At 54.2% G+C, this 18,496-nt stretch overlaps 2 protein-coding genes and 1 pseudogene across 4 annotated transcripts in view; 1 reads left to right on the top strand and 2 right to left on the bottom strand.

Moving 5' to 3' along the window:
* DFFB (DNA fragmentation factor subunit beta) overlaps positions 1-4,247 on the top strand; it is a 13,275-nt gene extending 9,028 nt beyond the window's left edge. Inside the window, exons 6-7 of one of the 2 annotated variants that reach the window (XM_019627488.1) lie at positions 239-339; positions 2,901-4,247. In XM_019627488.1, coding sequence (XP_019483033.1) covers positions 239-339; positions 2,901-3,135 — 336 coding nt within the window. In that variant the 3' untranslated portion in view covers positions 3,136-4,247. Of the gene's footprint in view, positions 1-238; positions 340-1,532 lie in introns of both variants that reach the window. The other variant, XM_019627489.1, reaches the window with a different exon arrangement.
* Positions 4,248-7,550: 3,303 nt separating this feature from the next.
* LOC109373557 (60S ribosomal protein L34 pseudogene) lies at positions 7,551-8,351 on the bottom strand (annotated as a pseudogene).
* Positions 8,352-8,426: 75 nt separating this feature from the next.
* CUNH1orf174 (chromosome unknown C1orf174 homolog) lies at positions 8,427-17,175 on the bottom strand. 2 transcript variants are annotated; one of them, XM_019627483.1, is made up of 4 exons: positions 17,033-17,175; positions 10,865-10,975; positions 9,502-9,990; positions 8,427-9,027 (listed from the first exon to the last, which is right to left on the bottom strand). In XM_019627483.1, exons 1-4 carry the CDS (start codon positions 17,045-17,047, stop codon positions 8,917-8,919), a joined length of 726 nt encoding a protein of 241 aa, XP_019483028.1. In that variant the 5' UTR covers positions 17,048-17,175; the 3' UTR covers positions 8,427-8,916. The 2 variants fall into 2 exon arrangements, with proteins under 2 accessions (XP_019483028.1, XP_019483026.1); XM_019627481.1 differs by lacking the exon at positions 17,033-17,175 and adding an exon at positions 11,099-11,760.
* Between the last annotated feature and the right edge of the window lie 1,321 nt (positions 17,176-18,496).

Raw genomic sequence — 18,496 nt, 5'->3', positions numbered from 1 at the left:
AACCCACTGCCACAGGGACTGCAGCCTACGCCGTCGCCGGCGACTCACAGCAGCCCAGCTCCAGGTTGAGCTGTTGTTCAGCATCTCAGCTGTAGAGGGCAGTGTCACTGGCCCTCATATGTGGGATCCGAACCGGGGTCCTCTGGCGTCCCAAGCCAGTTCTCAACCATCGCGCCACTCGGCCGGCCCTGAAGTGGCAGCTCTTGATACGAGACCTTCACCTTCTCTTCTGGCCCAGGGCCCTTTCGACATGGACGACTGTGCATCCAGACACTCCATCAACCCCTATGGTAACAGGGAGAGCCGGGTCCTCTTCAGCACTTGGAACCTGGACCACGTGTGAGTATGTGGCCCGCAGGGCCTGGGGGCATGTCCTTGAGAACTGTTCATAGGTCCCACGCACGTCTGAGGGGCCTGTCTCTGCCAGGGCGCCCGTGGCTGCCTTGTGCCTCACGTGCTGAGCTTGTGGGTTATAGACCCAAAGGTGTGACTGGCTTGCAGTGTGGAAGGGGCTGCCGGACACACGCTATGCTCCTGCTCCTACTCCGTGTGACTGCGTGTCACTCAGCACTGCGGTCTCTGACGGGAGCTGGCCCAGGTCCTGTCCACACTCGTGTGACCTTATGTGTCCCCTCTCACCTCCTGCTCCCATCTGTGGACAGTGGGAGGAGGGGCCTGGCTCGGACCTGGCCTCTTGGGGTCTAGTAAGCGGCGGTCACAGGGTCCTACATGGTGAGGCATCCTGCCTCGACCAGGACAAGCAAAACCCTTATTTACGCTAGCTCATTCTACAAAAGGGAAGACGTGGGACATTTTATTATTTTAAGTGAGGCGCTTTCCTTGAATTTTTCCTGCTTGGATGACAGCGATCTTCCAATGCCCCTAAAATGTCCAGCTAACTTTCTGGAATCCGATGTTTTGAAAGCACCTAAGACACCTGAGTTACAGTTGAGGCCTCGTTTCCAACCCCTTCTGTGTCTGTCCCCAGGGGAACCCGTGCTGACATCTGTGTGTGTCCTTCTGATACCTGAGCTCTGCAGCTGGTGTCAGGAGTCGGGGTGGTCCTGGGATGGCTCCCCAACCTCTCAGCGGCCCATCTTGGCGTGGGTGGCCCAGGGCTCCATGGTTGGCCACAGCACCCTGCCCAAAGCACTGCTGCTCCCCACACGGTGTGTGTCTGTGTGTCTGGGTGCTGCTCATCCTCGGGGGAACTCTTTTTCTGCCCACATCCTTCGTGCCCAGACCTGTGCACTGAAGTGACCTGACCCTGCAGAGCGGTTTTGCATTTGTTTCTGCCAGATGCCCAGGTGCTCAGTGGTTCTGAAACCACCTTGTGTGAATTCCTTGCTCATGGGCCCCTGCCACGTGAGGCAGTGTAAGGCTGCACCGTGTGCCTGTGTGACAGGTGGGCCAAGGGTGGCTGTGGAAGATGGTGACAGTAATGACACCCAGTGAATCACACCTCCTGGTGTCCTCATCTTGTGTCCCCGTTCCCCGATGCTGAATCTGGCTTGACCGTGGGATTCCAGCAGACAGGACACCCATGGAGACCTGATGAATATTGCACGTTGGGGCTTGTCCTCTTTGAATTCTGCCATGCCACTTGAAGGAGCCTGCCTGGCCTTCTTGAGGATGAAAGACACCATGGGAGAAGGGTCAGCGCAGCCAGCCCTCCAGCAGAGCACGGCCACAGGAGCGGGCCGGGCCACCCCACAGCAAACACTGAGTTTGGGGGGCTGGTTATGCAGCAATGGCCTGTGACATTGTGGCATTTCCTTCCTCCTCCCCAAAGCCCCGGACTCCCTTGCAGCATCTCTGTCCCCCATGTAATGGCTGGAGTGAGGTTTCAGTCCCATCTCCTCGGGCTCTCAAGGGCCCCCCTGGGGCCTCTTTCAGGACCTGGGGAGCCGCTGGCATGTCACCTGCCCTGTGGGTCAAGCCTTGATGTCTATATTTCTGGCAGCTGGGGAGCCCCCTTCTTTCTTTTGATCTCAACTATGTGTATTTTTAGAGAGGTACGTTTACTTGGCATTTTGCTGCGCTGGGGGAGAGGCATCCACCTGGGCCAGCCTGGTCCCCCGGGTGCCAGCAGCCCTCGCTGTGGCGTCTCCAGTTCCACCGACTCAGCTTACGAGCTGTTGCACTTGTCACTGCACAGTCTTCACATTGTTTACAAGTGAAATGGTTTACACACAGCAAGACTATAGTGTCTCTACACAGACACATACACGCATGCCCACGTGTGAGGTCAGGGCCGGAAAGACACACATCCAACCCTTCACGGTGGTCATCTCTGGGGACGGACGGAGGGAAATGAGATTCATGGTGGTAGTCATAGCAACTTTAGTTTTACTTGTCAGTTCTATAAAAAATGTTCATATATTATCGTATTATCATTTTTTGGGTAAATCTACACATAGATCAAAGCATGGAGGCCAGTAAGGCAGACTGTTGGTGAGTAGCTGTGACGGGACTCAGGTTGACTCCCAGAATCCCATTTTTTTCTGGGTACTTTTCAGTGTTTTTAAAAAAATGTGCACCGTTCCAATTTTCAAAGCTTGACAAGCAGAGCTGCTTGCATCAGGCTTCGCCAGGCAGACCTGACCCAGTGTGTGGCCGTGCTCTGTGACGGCACTTTGATGAGTTTGTGAAGCATGTCCCCCAGTGCCCGTCCTGCCGACAGCTCGATGAGTCTTTTCCGGGTCGCTGACACCCTACTCTTTCTGGGATGGTGCCAAGTATGGTTCCTTTTGAAATCTTAACAGGTTTCCACTTGTCTTTTCCTGTAAGCAGCCACACATTATGTTATGTTGTAGCTACAACTGAGTGGAAACGGTATTTTACCTGTGCCTGTGGGGGTGTGACAGCAGAAAATGACCCTCTCTGACCTTCCTTTCCAGAATAGAAAAGAAACGCACCATTGTCCCCACACTGGCTGAAGCGATTAAAGAACAGGATGGAAGGGAAGTAGACTGGGAGTATTTTTACCGCCTGCTTTTCACGTCAGAGAATCTAAAGTTAGTTCACATTGCCTGCCACAAGAAAACCACCCACAAGCTCAGCTGTGACCCAAGCAGAATCTACAAGCCCCAGACGAAGGTGAAGAGGAAGCGGGCTGCTCGCAAGCGCCGGTGACTCGGGCGCATGTTCCCCACTCTGGCCAGGCCTGCTGACTTGCGTGACTTTAACTGGTGCTTTTTTTTATACTTAAACAAAGTCATCCTATGAATTTGTGATTTCACCAACATTTCTGAATCTGTCTCCTGCACCTCTAAGAGCCCACAGCAGAGGACAAGCTTGGGGCACTGACAGGATGTTGGGGGCACTGCTGTGTGGTCGGCAGGGGTCAGGGACCTGTGTCTGCCGCGACTGGACCTGTTTTGTATGCTCGTGTAGCGCAGTCTGCTTGCTACACGGCGTCGTGGCCAAAGGTGACCATTCCCACTAGGGAGACATACTGTTAGTTTCTCTTGGCTCCGCTGGGTCTCCCTCCCCAGGCAGGTGGGAAGCCCTGTCCTCTAGACTTTTCTAAATGCTCAAAAATGGGTTGTGCCCCCTTTCGGGTACAATGTTTACACTCCATGAAGAATGCACAAGGATGTTCCCTGCCCGACTATTTATAATAGCGCCAAGAGGGAACCCTCCAAATGCCAGGCAGTATGGGAGTGGCTGATTGTGCGTTATGTTGAACCCGATGAAATTGCTGTTTTTGTAGCCCCAAAATGGTCAGATATCATTAATTTTATGACTCAATCGAATACATTTACACAGCGCAAAACTGGGTAGCAGTTTTAAGCGTTATTGTGTAGAAATAGGAAGCTGTTAAGTGTACGAGCAAGTGGCTTAACAATGCAGAGTATGACCTGTTTGATTCATGAAAGGCTACAAGCGTGTCACACACGTGTCAGTGCGTGGAGAGACACTGTGCAAGGAGACACATGTCTGTGCACAGCAGTGGTCCTGGGATGGGGTGGGGGTGCGACTGGATTACAAAGGACCAATTTTCTGAATCATGCATTTATAACGCGGGCTCCACACCTGCGTGGGGCCTGAGAACGTGCAGGGCCGACTGTGGACTGCTCTTTGCCATTTTATGTCAGGGACCTGGGCATCTGTGGGTTTTAGAATGGGGGTGGTCCTGGAACCCATTCTCTGCAGACACTGAGGAATGACTATACTTGAAATTTTTGAAATGTGCATTTCATAATTTAAAAAATTGTTTACATTTTGTAACATTTGAATTTTCACATTATATAATCAGAAAAAGCCAATAAACATTTTTCATAAATAGACATGTCAAAAAAGTTTGCACTCATTGAAAATGATGAAAATAAGGATAAAAAGAAGGGGTCAATGATTTTAAAAACTAACCCAAATTGTTGCATTTTCTTCACTGAAATATAGAAATACCTTAGATCGAGCCCACTGTGTGTGGAATGTTAGAAGTCTCACCTTATTATGTGGTGTTTACCTGTCTAATCAGGACGTACGGGCCGAGGGACGTCTCCTTTCAGGTCCTACAGGCACAGGTCAGGGTCTCTGGAGCTCGCAGACCCCGTCTGTGCAGGGAGCCTCCGAGACCCCTCCCGCTCTGAGACTGCCAGTTTGGGGACTGGCTGGTCCGTTGTCCAGTCCTGGAAGCGCACCTTTTGCAGCGTGTCCTCGTGATGAGCTTTCTTAGCAGAGGGATGGGCTCCTCGCCCCGACCAGCCGCTCCGAGCAGTGCCACTCCCGTCACTGGGCTTGGGAGCTGACCTATTAGGACTTCGGGCCGCTGCCCCATGGCTGTCAGCTCCTGTACCCCACCCTCCTCACCTTCCTGGTCTGCAGTTTCACTTCTGCAGGAGGCAGGAACCAGAGAGCCAGGCAGAGAAAACTTCGAGGACTCACAAGACTCCCATAGTTGCATCGTTTTGTTGTTTTCTGCTTGCTCTGGCCCTCAGCCTCAGGTGCTGGGTGCTGAAGGTGGGGTCACCTGTCAGGAGTTATGTCACCCAAAGTAGAGCAGGTAGCTGAACCTCTTTGCAAATACGGGTTTGTGGTCTGTGCATTCTCAGCAGGAGGGAAGGTCTTGCAGCTGGCGGTAGAGCAACTCCTGTGCCATGCAGGCATGAGGTCACCCACGGCCAGAGGGCCCTGGAGTCCAGAATGTGCTTCACAGGGCCAGGCCCAGTGGGTGACCATCGCAGCCTCAGCCTGCTGCAATGCCAGGACTCCCAGACCCCGGGCCACAGCCTCCTAGCCTCTGGCAGCTGGGAGGGAACAAAGGGTGCAGGATGGCGGGCACGGGCAGAAACCACTTAAGCAGAGAGAGGTGTAAGGGGGGAGCTGGCCATTCATTTTTTTTTTTTTTTTAGATTTTATTGGGGAATTAGGGGATGGGAACAGTGCTGGGGAATTGGGGAAGGGGAACAGACAAGTTGCTGACCTTTTGTTCTTTAGTTTAGCTGTGGAGGACGCCGCTTCAATGGTCCATGTTGGGGTTGTGATCATTGCGCTCTTCCTGGCTGAGGCAGTCGCTCACAGGCCATTGGATGGCCGCTCATGGCGGCTCTTGGCAGCTCTTGCTGGCTGCTGGCCGCTCACGCTGGCTGCCGGCCACTCACGGCAGCTCACAGCAGCCCACTGCAGCAGGGGCTGCAGCCTCTGCCGTCACCGGCGACCCACAGCAGCCCAGCTCCAGGTGGAGCTGTTGTTCACCATCTTAGCTGTAGAGGGCAGTGCCACTGACCTATGTGGGATCTGAACCCGGGCCCTGCTGCTCAGAGCTTGCGCTCTTACCAACTGAGCCAATCAGCCGGCCCCGGGAGCCAGACATTCAGAGCTGGGGGAAGAATGAGGTGTTAGTCCCAGGGGGGGCTACTGTGGCCAAAGGTATGACCAGGGGAGGGGCTTCGAGCCTCCAGAAGGCTGCAAACTGAGAACCCAGGGGAAGGGGCGGGTCTCACTCCCAAAAGCTCTGGGAAGCCCCTGAAGGGCTGTAGTGGGGCCTGACTGACTGCTGAAACCCGCCAGTCCCCATTCATTTCAGAAAGCCTGTGTGCAGACTGCCCTCACTCCTCCTGGGGGAACTGGGCCCGGGAACTCCCTGGAATACAGTGGCTCTGAGCCCGAGACCCTGGGCCCCACTGTACCAGTGGCCTGGAGGTGGGGCTGCAGTCCAGCAGCCGCGGTCCTCACAGGGGTGCTCCGAGCCTGTGGGGCTGACCCCCAACACCGCCTGGACTCCAAGGCCCGGGTGAGAGTCCCTGGTTGGCAGCATTTCACACGTGTCTCCCATGTCCTGCCTGTCTCCTGACTCCACTTCTGGAAGCTTCTGGAAGCTTGTGCCGGCTCCTCCTGGACTTCGCCTGCCCCATGTGCCTTTTCCCTCTGCCGATTCTGATCTGTGTCCTTTCCCTGTAATGAACTGTGACCATGAGTGTGTTGGCTTTCCTGAGCCCCGTGAGTTCTTCTGTGAGTGACGAAGCCGAGGCTGGTCTGAGGGTTCCCCACGCGGGAAATACAGAGCTGCAGGAACATATAATACTTAGAGGACGCTCCCACAGGTGCTCTCCACTCTCCGCCCAGCCGGGACACATTCTGAGAAATGCGTTGTTAGGGGATCTCGTGGTTGTGTGGACATCACGGAGGCACTTACACTAACCTGGAAATTACACAAACAGCCCACTATACACCTAGGCTGTGAGGTACATACTGCTCCTGGGCTACAAGAGAAAACGATGCTATCAAGAGACATGGTCAACACGAGATGGATGAGGCAGCAGCAAACGTTGTTATAAGTAGAAAGAATCCACTATAAAATAAGGGTAAACAGTATAGAATGGTAAATACATTTATCACCACCATCAAGTGTTACATACTGGACATACAAGCGTGTGCTAGATTGTTACACGACAGGCAGCGGAGGTCTGTTTACACCAGCATCGCCCCTATACACACACACATACACACACACACGAGGGACGCGTTGTGCTATGAGTTATGATGGCTACGATGTCACTGGTGATGGGAAATTTTCAGCTCCATTATAACCTGATGGGACCACCATCCTGTACATGGCCCATCATTGACCGAAATGTCATTATGTGGCGCACAACTGTTATCATTTTGCAAAGGCCAACATTACAGAGTGTTTCTACCCACTGGCAAGAATACATGACAAGGTGCTCCTTGACGCAAGGGGAGCTGGAAAGTGTAGTCCATGGCAGGGCAGGTGTGCCTGGTAACACTGCCCCATGGAGGAGAGCACAGCCCTCGTTGCTGCTGGCATGACTGGTGTCCTCAGAGAAACACGGTACTGGTTTATGGTAAAAGGTTGGAACTCAGCAACAGCCAGGTGGGAGATGCACAGGGCAAGGTATGGGGGACAGGATGAGGAGCTGCCATGCCCCCTCCAGGCATACCACGCTCCCCGAATCCACGTGTTCACCAACCAGGAAGCTCTCCGAAGAAAGGACCAATGAGCTGTCCTAGGGTTTTTTTTTTGTTTGGTTTTTTTTTAAGACTTTTAATCGTGTTTATTATTCAAAAAAGCTTCATTTTTTTATTTAGCTTTCTGACTGTGCTTGTGCCTTCAACGCTTTCACAACAATTTTCTGCTCCTCGATGAGGAAAGCACGCTCGATCCTGTCACGGACACATTTAGCACACATGGACCCACCACAGGCCCTGCTGACATGTTTTTTCATTTCAACCTCATTAGAACTTTAGGTCTCACAGCACGAACTCCGTGGAGTCGGCCTGGGCACACGCCACATGCAGACTCTGGTGCTTTCCCAACCTTCTTGGTATAAAGGGAAACAATTCTACTACCAGGGGTTTGGGGCTGCCTAGTTTGGTTAGAAGCTGTATTGTAGGAGAGCCTCCGACGGGATGTCAAACGCTGCACCGCTCTGAATGCCTGCAGACACCGTCCCGGAAGAGTGTCCTGGGTTTTTTATGACGGCTTCATTACAGAATCACGATTGGCTAAATCATTGGCCACTGGCGACTGAGTCAACCTCCAGCCCCTGTCCCCTCCCTGATGGTCCTCCCTGGTGGGACTCAGTGTTCCAACCCTCTAACCACTGCAACCAGCCCCCACCCTTGGATGGGGTCCCAAAGTCACCTCATTAACATAACAAGACACACTTAACACTTAGGGAACGCAAGGCATTTGTGGAGCTGGAACTGTGGAGAAGACCACAGGATGGCACCTCCCTACCACTTGGGGTGAGGGATGTGCTGAAGACCGCTGAACAAGAGGGGGGCTGTGTCCCCTCAGGTCCACAGCCTCAGCGCTCAGCTGGGGGGCTGGACTCAAGGCTGTGCCGCTCCAGCCTTACCAGGATGAGGAAGGCAGGCGGCATTTCTTCCACTTGGCTCTGAAACGTTTCAGAAATGAATCCAGTTTCAGGGTCATACACGTAAGACTTCCTTAAAAATACTTTCAAAATATATTTTATTTCTTCTCATGTACATTTTGCAAAATTCCCAGGTACACATTAGCTTCATATACAGAAACAGAGTTCTTTAAGAACTGCCATTGAGTCCATCGCAAGGCCGATCAAGTTTCCATAAGGGAACAAACGTGCACATTATCAACACTACAGAGGTCCACCGCAGTTCTTACAAGCGTCTCTCATTTAACCCAGGCCCCCGAGCCGACGCAAACATCATTGCCCATGTGCAGGCGCAGCCGTGACCTGGAAAGAAAGCAGCAACATTCCACCCTCCACGGCGATTTCAGCTCAGAGGCGTCCATCTCCCCAGTGTTTGGCGTCTGCACTGTTGACTTTTAGGGGTCAGTTCTGAAGTTCGATTAAGGACACGTCCTCTTGGGGATAAATTTTACATAAATTCTGTAATTTGCTAAACTGTCAAATGATTAACTGCACTAAATAGGCAAAGAAACTGTCACAAGTATTTTATTCCCTACATCTCTGCATCCTCCTCATCCTCCTCGTCATCTTTGGCTCTGAAATGCATTTTCCGGAATTCTCGTCTGCTCACTGAAGGGCAAGATGAAGACGCTGGTGGGAGGTCCTTGGGGGGAGAGAACACTCGCCTCAGTCACGAACAACCCACTGCGTTAGCACCGGCCCCCGCGGCTCACCCACCTCCCAGCTCTGCATGGGGCAGACCGCGGGGGCCAGAGCCACAGCACTGCTCTCCGGATGACAGCACATTCCACATCGAGGGAAAGACCAGACCGGAAAACCAAAGACAGCTCCGCACGTGAGGGGCAGCCGGTCACAAAACCAGACACGACTTCCTGACCTTGCAGTGAGGTCAGACACACGCTCCAGGGCAACCCACCCCACCGAGGCCACGGTGGAGATGCCAGCAGTGACCCCAGCCTGGGAGAGGGTGGGCGTGCCCCCAGTGAGTAGCACTTTGTTTTCTTGTCCTGGGTTACCATCCTTACTGGCCACTGACTGCTGAGGTCGTGCCTGCACAAGGTCACGTGCCAGCGCAGCCCTTGGGGAGCACCTTGGAAGGGAGGCGCCCCCACCTTACCTGCATGAGCTCCACGTTCCCGAAGAACCGACTCACTGGCATCGGCTGACTGCTGTCGTCGTCCAGGAAGACGCTGCTGTCCATCTGGAGCGGGGCGACCTGGCCCTGGCCCGGCTCGGGCGTGGGCTCCTCCCACGGGGCAGGGCTGCTGTTAGACCCTTTTTCGGGAAGGGCACCCTGCTCGGGCAGGGACAGGCCGTCTTCCGTCTCTGTTGAGCAGGCGTCACTCCCACCTGTGCAGTGACTGATGGGGAGGCCTGCCGCCTCCGGGGGTGCAGAAACACCGGCTTCCTTTCCTGGGAGCACCGGGCCGCCTTCGGAAAACTCCAGGGGCTCATTTTTACAAGCGGTCTCTGGTGGTGCTTCGGACAAAGCAGCGCTGTCGGTCTTAGGGACTAGTTTCTGTAATTCTGATTTCACTAGGTGACCTTTGTCATACTTGAACTTCTTGGAAATTCGCCTCTCGGTGGCTTTGTGTGCCGAGGAAGTCTGTCAAGAAAGAGAAACGTCAGGGCAAAGCAGACACCCAGGATGACGAAGCGGCTGGGAGATAAGGCGGTCTGAGCCCAGAGGCTAGTTTTCTTCACATCTTAGAAGATGCAGATGCTGAAGCACTACTTCTGCGGTCGGTCAGCAGGGCCATTTCACTGTCTGCCACCAAAGGGGCAGGTGGGAGAGGATGTGGACACACCTGCCCCTGCAGTAGGGCTGTGGCGTTTCCTGAGGCAGATTCAGAGGCCTGCGCTGACAGACTCTAGAGCTGTAACAAGCATCCAGTTTCCGTTTGTTCCTGCTAGCACGAAGGCTGCCTGAAGGCAGGGATCCCAGCTTTACGGCACGCGGGGGGTGCTTGACAAACGTCTGCTACGCTGACTGCAGCGCAGTTGCCATGAGCTGCACTGAGGGAGACAGCCGGCTGCTGGTTACAGCCACGTCCTGACCCGACCTGAGCCGTGGATTGGCGGGGCTGACTGGCCTTCCAGCAACCACAGCGCATTACACAGAAAGGTGACAGGGGCGCCTGTCCCTAGCCCACTCTGCCGCTCTCTTAAAGCCTTTGGTGAGAAACAGGACAGCGCTATGTGGACACCACGCAAGAGGCTGCGTGATGATGAGGAGGGAGAATAACTAGCAAAGGTGCACCTTGACACTGGGCCTCGGACACGCGCCCAGTGGTGGGCAAACCCTCGAAGGCAGAGCCCTGGATTGGAGAGTGACGTGTCTCTGGCAACACAGCACCGCCACCCTCTCGTCTGGCACATGAGCCATGCTGGTCTCTAATACCACACATCTCGGAGTGAAATTCTGTACAAAAATGGACACCTGAGTCAAGCCCTTGGGTCTTCGTAGGAACATGGCTCACCTGACATACCGTCCGGGCGGACGTGGCGATGCTGACTTCCTGAGCAGTGGCCGAGCTGGCGGAACAGGTCCGGGCCCTGAGGCGCGCTGAAGCCCGCACTCCACCTGTGAGCTAGACCAGAGGCAAAGGCTGGTCAGACGGCGCTCCCGAGGGAGGCAGCGCGGAGGTGGAGGCTGAGAGCAACCCGACGACAGTCCCTCCCCCTGACATTTTTATCACCACCCTGGAGGACACCTGTGACCTAAGTGTGCCAGTGCAAACAAAGCTCCAAGTTCCACGGGCAAGACTTCTCTTCCCACTGTCCTGGAAGCTTGGGGTACTTGTCTTCCTCATCTGCTACGCTCCTAGGAGCCTCCGTTTAGAAGTTCATAGGTACTGAGTCAGCTTCGAATGTGTTTAGAATAAGCAGCACATATCCTTCCTCAGAAGGTTCTCAAACTTCTATCTGGTGTCAAGTTCCTGATAAAAGATAACGTGAAAAACAAGACTGCCTGCCCATGTAATGCCCCCTCCAGTTACAGGTAGAAACAGTCCTAATTCCTTCAGTTTAAGCAGTTGTCTGTCTGATCACCCCCAACATGAACAAACTGGCCCGCCTCCATTTTACTCTGGATGCAAAGGGAAGTCTCCTAATGAGAAAGGAGTTCACTAGAACAATGAACCTTAGAGAATGTTATTTGGGAATAACTGTAGGTGTTTAGTACAGGGCGCTCCTGTGTACGCGTCACCCCGCTTCCCTAACGCGGAACAGCCACGGTACGTCCGTCAGAGCTGGTCCAACGCTGGTAACTAAACTGCAGACTTGACGTGAATGTCGGCAGTTTTCCCACTAATTCCTTTTCCCGGTCCAGAACGGAAACCACATACACGCAGACAATGACAACAGTGAACAGTGAAGAGCGTGGAGTCATAAAGGCCAGAACGGAAACCACATACACGCAGACAATGACAACAGTGAACAGTGAAGAGCGTGGAGTCATAAAGGCCAGAACGGAAACCACATACACGCAGACAATGACAACAGTGAACAGTGAAGAGCGTGGAGTCATAAAGGGCAGATGCTGCAGGTGACAGGCTTCAAAGCCGTGGTCACGAGGGCCCTGGAACTGCGAACCCAGAAGAGGACAGACGAAGGGCCGCACGCTCAGCAGAAAAGAGAACAGAAAGGAAGGAAGCTGATTTAGAAATCATTACAACGGCACCGCGGCCATCCCGACTCGCGGCCCACGATGTCCGAGGCCCCTGGAGATGGCAGCTCGCCAAGGCTGCGTGACACACCAACAGTTCCAGAGGCATTTAAACAGAAAAAGGAAACTCAGCCCGGACAAGGCGCGGCAGGCCAGGGGGGTAAGGTCCCGCTGCCATGGGGGTCGGGCCTGGGCTCGCACGGTCCCAAAGGCAGGGGTCTCCTGACAGGGCGCTGGCAGTGGTGTGGTAACAGTCACACAGAAAGACCTGAGCCCACGGAGGCTGCAAAACATCTGTCCACAGACACAAAGCCCTACCAGCTTCTTCCTGAAGCGCTCCCATACCCATGACAGGAAGGGACAATTTTAGTCCCAGGAGGCCACTGGCTCTCCTTGTCCCATTATGAGTCCTGCTGCAGACACTTTCGTACACGGACTGTGCTCTGCCCTTCAGGGGTCCTGATGATGGCTGCCACTGTCACTGAGTGTTGATGTACCAGGCACTGTCCTTGGTGCTCGAACAGCTTTAAAAAGAGCTTTAGGTGAGGGCGGCTTGGGTGAGGAACCTGTTTGGGGTCTCTCTCACCCTGCTCCATCACCCACGACTCCCCCCGGTATGACACTGCCCGCCGCTCACAGAGAGCTGAACAGAGAGACAGAGAGCCTGCCGTCCGCTCTGCGGCTCCAAACCCGACAGACCTGCCTCTAGGGCACCAGCAGCAGTGTGCTTCTCGGTGGCTGCGAAATCTTAGGGTGCAACAGGCCCCATGGGGGGCCAGTTAGCGTCCCGCTCTCCTGCCCTCCCCGCAGAAGTAAACTCAGTGGGTCTGGATGAGGCCTGGGAGCTGGGACTGTCACAGGCGCCAAGCAGGCCATTCACCGTCGACTTTAGATTTGCAACAGCCAAGTCTGGTAGACCCCATTTTGGCTTCTGTGTCGTCATGGGTAAAGCCACCCACCTGTGCGGTGGCTGCTCCAACATGTCAAGAACCCGCTACGTTTTTCCTAACTTGGAGAGCTGTCGCTCTTCAGCTGGGCAACCTGGTTGCTTCCATGGACACAATCCCTAAAGGAAGACCTTTCCACCACCAAGGTCTTCCTCCTCCCAAGCAGACCGGTAAAAAACTGGGCGGGCAAAGGCAGAAATATGGTTTCCCAAAACGGGACGGAGATGATTGACTCCCAACATGACAGCACGAGGGGTTCCACTGACCGTCTCCCCAGTGAAACTGGTGAAAAGTATTAAAAAAATGACTAGGTAAAGCCCTTGGAAATGGTCCTGCAGGCAAACAGCCACTTAGGAAATTATTCACAAACAGCTATAAAAACTCGGGAACGAAAGCTGCAGTGTTTAAACTTCAGACGGCCACGGCCAGAACACAGGGTCCCCCCTGCTCCCAGTCAGGGCTTTCCTCCCTCATCCTAGTCCACGTGAGGCTCCGTCCTGAGTAAGTGCGGTTGAGAGGAGGAGGCTCCCTCCTGCCCAGACCCACCTGTGGACCAGAGGGAGGCTCCACTCTGGGCACAGGGCAGAGACGGGGCCCATCACCCTTGCCCCTGCTTGGGAGGCAGCGGTTCCGGGCCAGGAGAGGCAAGCCCAACGGATCTCAGGCTGCTGCCACGGCCCCCCTCCCCTGAGCGCTCAGCTCCTAGAGCAGGGGTGTCACACTGTTGTGGTCCCCAGCTTGACAGAGCCCTGACTCAGAGATTTTGCCTGGGGGAGAGGCAGGCATCAAAACAGAAGGCTTTTAATCTCCTCCCAAAGGAACTGACTTCATTTGCAGCAGGGGGCTCTCAAAAACAGTGGGAGATTGTGAGTGAAGGCAGCTGGGAGGAGAATTTATACACAACAGATAAACTGTAGGCCAGCTAGTCTGCAGGAGTGACCAGGGAATACTAACACAGCTGGACCCTCTCCCCACTGGGGGGGGTCAGAACAAATATCAGACACGGACCTTAGAAACTACTCCTCAAAAGAAGCCAGAGCACGGTTGGATTGTTTGTAGAGCAATTTATGCCCCAGGTCACTGAGCAATCAGCTGGCCATTAATGGAGGTTAACAGCCGGGTGTGGTGGGAGGACGAGCCCTCCTAGAAGCACTGCTATCCCAGGTGGCTGGGGGGCAAACCACCTCAGAGCTCCACACTAGGGGGGGGGGACGACACGACACACGTCGACTGACACTAACAGAATAATCTGCCCAGTCACTAAACAAATAAAAAAAGCGTAACAAGCCCTGGGATGCGGACCAGTACCGAGTTGCTATATTATCTAAAACGTCCAGTTTTCAACCAAATAAATTATGAAGCACGTGAGGAAACAAGAAAGTAGACCCATACACTGGAATAAAAGCAGGCGGCACACCTGCCTGTGAGCGACCAGGTGTTGGATTTGGCAGAAGGCTTCAAAGCAGCTTTATCAAATGTTGGAGAGATAAGAGAAGCCATGATTAAAGAAGGAAAGAGACTTGATGATAACGATGCATCAAATAGAGGATTATCAATAAAAAGACAGACATTATAAAAACAAACCAAACGGAAGTTCTGCAGTTGAAAAGTTTAACTGAAACAAAACGTTCACTAGAGGGGCTCAACAGTAGCTACGAACTGGCAGAAATAAGAATAAGCAAACTTGAAGACGGACGACTGATAGATATGCAAGCCGAAGAACAGAGAGGGGAAAAAATGAAGACAACGAAGCATCTTAGAGAAATGTCGGACACCATTAAGGGAACCAATTTATGTGTAACGATAGTACCAGAAAGAAGGGCAGAGAGGAGGAGAACAGATATTCAAAGAAATAATGGCTGAAAACACCCCAAATTTACTAAAAAACAACCACCTACACATCCAGGAATCTCAAAGAACTGAATTCCAAGCAGGATAAATGTCAAGAGGGCCACAGACAGACACATTATTGTAAAAACGCTGAAAAGACAAAGAGAAAACCTCGAAAGCAGCAAGAGGACAATGACTCCGTACTTCCAAGGGAAGCCTGAGCAGCACACCTATCTGACTGGTCAGCAGAAACCGCGGAGGCCAGACCACAGCGAGTAACATGCACACGTATTTAAAGTTCTCACAGAAAAACACTGTCAACCAAGAATCCCGTAACCCAGCAAAGCTATCCGTCAAAAGTGAAGGCAAAGTAGACGCTTCCAGAGAAACGAGACCGGCGAGAATGTGCTGCCAGCAGACTCGCCTTACAGGAAATACAGAAGAAGCTCTTCAGGCTGAAAGCAAGCCATCTCAGCTGGCAACGCAAACCCAAAGGAAAAAAAAAAAAAAAGAGCACACCAGTAAAAGTAATGATGTCCTCATAGAAGACTGTTGAAATGACTATTATCTCAGGCCGGCCGAGTGGCGCGATGGTTAAGAGCTGGCTTGGGACGTCAGAGGGCCCCGGTTCGGATCCCACATATGAGGGCCAGTGACACTGCCCTCCACAGCTAAGATGCTGAACAATAGCTCAACCTGGAGCTGGGCTGCCGTGAGTTGCTGGCGACAGCATAGGCTGCAGCCCCTGCTGCAGTGGGTTGCCATGGGCTACCGTATGTGGCCAGCAGCCAGCGTGAGCGGCCAGCAGCCAGCGTGAGCGGGCCAGCAGCCGCAGGGGAGCGGCGTCCAGAAGCCGGCGACTGATCTGCCTCGCCCGGGAAGAGCGCAATGATGGTGCCAACTTGGGCCAGTGAAGCAACGTCCTCCACAACTAGACTGAAGAACAAAAGGACAGCAACTTGTCTGTTCCCCTTCCCCCAATTCCCCAGCGCTGTTCCCCTCCCACAATTCCCCAAGAAAATCTTAAAAAAAAAAAAAGTATTATCTCCTTGCCTTCACTGATATAAAAAGAAGTTACAGACAACAATACGTATACAACGTATATAGGAACGTGCTCTATTGCCAAGAACAGAAGGAGCAGGCGCGAGGCTGGTTTGGGCTAAGAACACGACTACAGATGGTAAAGTAACCACGACAGCGTGTTACCGGGTTTTTAACAACTGATGCGATATTCGTAATGACACCCGGAAAAGGTGGGTAAAGAAAGAAAACAGAGCTACACAGGAGGACCGTGTCTAATCTCTGGGATTCAGCTACTGCAGACCGGAAGCTGCCTCTGCTACGTTGCGGTGTCTACCTGAAACCTAGAACAACAACTGGAAAGACATTTTGTTAAACGGTGAAAAAAAAAAATCATTGAATTAAAATGCAAAACAGAAAACATCCACGTCATCCATTTAAATCAGGGACAGAACAAAACAGACGCAGTTTTTGAAGAAAACAAAAGCAAAATGGCAATGTGCACCCCACTCTGATCAGAACCGTTAAGTGGTAGGGCACTTAATCAGGGCCGGGCAGTTTCATCAGCGGGCAGAGACGGCAGTCGGGCTGGCGCAAACCCCCACCGCGGACCCAGGCCCAAGTGCGTGCTGCCCGGAGGCGACACGCTTTAGGCTCAAAGCCACGAACAGCAGAAGATTCGGAACTCACTCCTGAGCGCACCAGGAGCGCGCAGGCGCAGCTCCCGCCACTCAGGGGCCACCAGCCCGCACCCACCGCGAAAGGGACCCCTCCCGTCACGGGTGGTTTGTGTCCCAGTCCCCGGCCCTGGTTCACACACGTGTCACCAGTTACCGAGTGCCGGGAACTGGCGCCCCTGAGTCCTCACCGCGGTCTGGGGCGGACCCACATCACCCTGACTTTGCACTGAGGGAACTGGGTACAAGCTGAGGTCACACGCCGTGACCCCAGGCTTGGGTGGTGGCAACAGGGCACGAACCCCTGGCTCGACAGCCCCGGAAACGCCGGGCGTCCAGACCACAGCAGGAGACGGAGCACCATCCTGGGACGCAGCCGGGGAGCCCCCTTCCGGGGGCGTGGCCGGGGAGCTCGGCCGCGGCGTCCGCGGCCCCTCCCCAGCGCCCCGCGCCCCCGGCGCCCTCGCCTCGCCGCGCACAGCGCCCGCCCCGCCTCGACGCCCTCACCTTCCGGCTCCTCATGAGTGTGAGAGGCACACTGCCGCCCCGAGCAACGCCGCCAAGTCCCCGCGCTCCGGCCTAGCGCTCTACAGCGGAGCGGCAACCCGACGGCCCGCGACCCGCGCTGGGCGTCTGACGTCATCAGAGGATCGGCCAATCACAGTCGGGGTTCCCAGGCATGTGACCCAACAAGGCGGGTCCTATACGTTGCGGGCGGGGCGGCGGCCATGTTTGTGAGGGGCATTCCGGGTGCTGCCTCTGAGGCGGCCGCGTTTAAGGGGGATGGTGGCGGCCATGTTTGTGAGGGGCACCTTTCTCGAAGCTCCTGGCCGCGTCCCTGGAGGAGGGCAGGAAGCGACTTTCCATGGTAGTGTCTCCGGCCCGTGCTCTCTGAGCGCCATGAGCCGTGCTGGAGTCTGCCTGGGCTGGGGGCTGCCTTCCCGTGGCGGTCGGACGTGGAGACTGGCGTGGTTCTGCATCTCTTGCTGACGGCGCGTGGCGGGACGGCCTCATCCCTGTCCGCCCTGGGCGGGGCTGCCCGCTGCGTGGGGTGGGTGTCCTTGCACCCCGCTTGCAAGCAGGCCAGGCCCTCGGGGCCCTGCACGGTGGTTGCCTGAGTGAACCCCAGCCTTAGACCCGGTCCCCCTTGTCTTCACCTTGGGTGGAAAGGACAATAGCCGGCCACTTCGTGTAACTGGCCAACTCCCCTAGTAATGGGGATGTTCTCCTTGGTGTCAACCTAAAAATAGAAGACCTTTCAAAGTGAGAGGCAGCAAACATTTACTTGAGATCGAAGAATAGCCATTTGGGAGGCACTGATTCGGGCAGCATCCCAAACAGTGTTCCAATTAGGAGAGAAAGGCAAGGGGTGTTTATGAGAAAGGGAAGGGGAACAGTTACATCAGTAGGAGGAAGGCGTTGCTATGGTTACAAACAGCCTAACATAGTGCCATTAATTCTAAACAATGTGTTAAATTTTCCGCCCGGGAGTCATCAGCCCATTAGTTATAATATCCGCTTTCTTGCGATCTTCTTCGCAGACAGTTCTTTGGGACCGGAGCTCAAGCCCAGTGCAAAGGTTACTTTTCCCTGCTTTACCATTCCAAAGGTTTGGGGCGTCAGCCGCGCCAGGCAGTTCCCCTGGGATGGCAGCTCCAGCTCCATTTTCAAGGGACTCCGTTGATTCTGTTGTTTACAGTGGGGTCTAACCCCTCCACCCAGTGCCTCCCTTCTCTGCCTCAGTGAGGGCAGGTCATGGGCAGCCACCTGGTCCATTTCCAAAGCCACTGGCAACATACTGGCTCTTGTCAGCCCAGGCAGGTGTGTTAAAGCCCAGTGGCTGCTCCTCAGGGTCTGAGACTTTTACGAAGGTGCAATCCAGCCCTGCTCTTCGACACCCCAGGCCCCCAGTTCTCTGGTCTCTAGGGCGTGCGCCTCATTAAAAGACATGGGGCTACAGCGCCCTTACGG

This window comes from Hipposideros armiger, unplaced genomic scaffold (genome assembly GCF_001890085.2).
Source record: "Hipposideros armiger isolate ML-2016 unplaced genomic scaffold, ASM189008v1 scaffold_734, whole genome shotgun sequence".
In the NCBI taxonomy this organism is placed as follows: Eukaryota; Metazoa; Chordata; class Mammalia; order Chiroptera; family Hipposideridae; genus Hipposideros; species Hipposideros armiger.
This window is presented reverse-complemented; position numbering and strand designations above follow the sequence as displayed.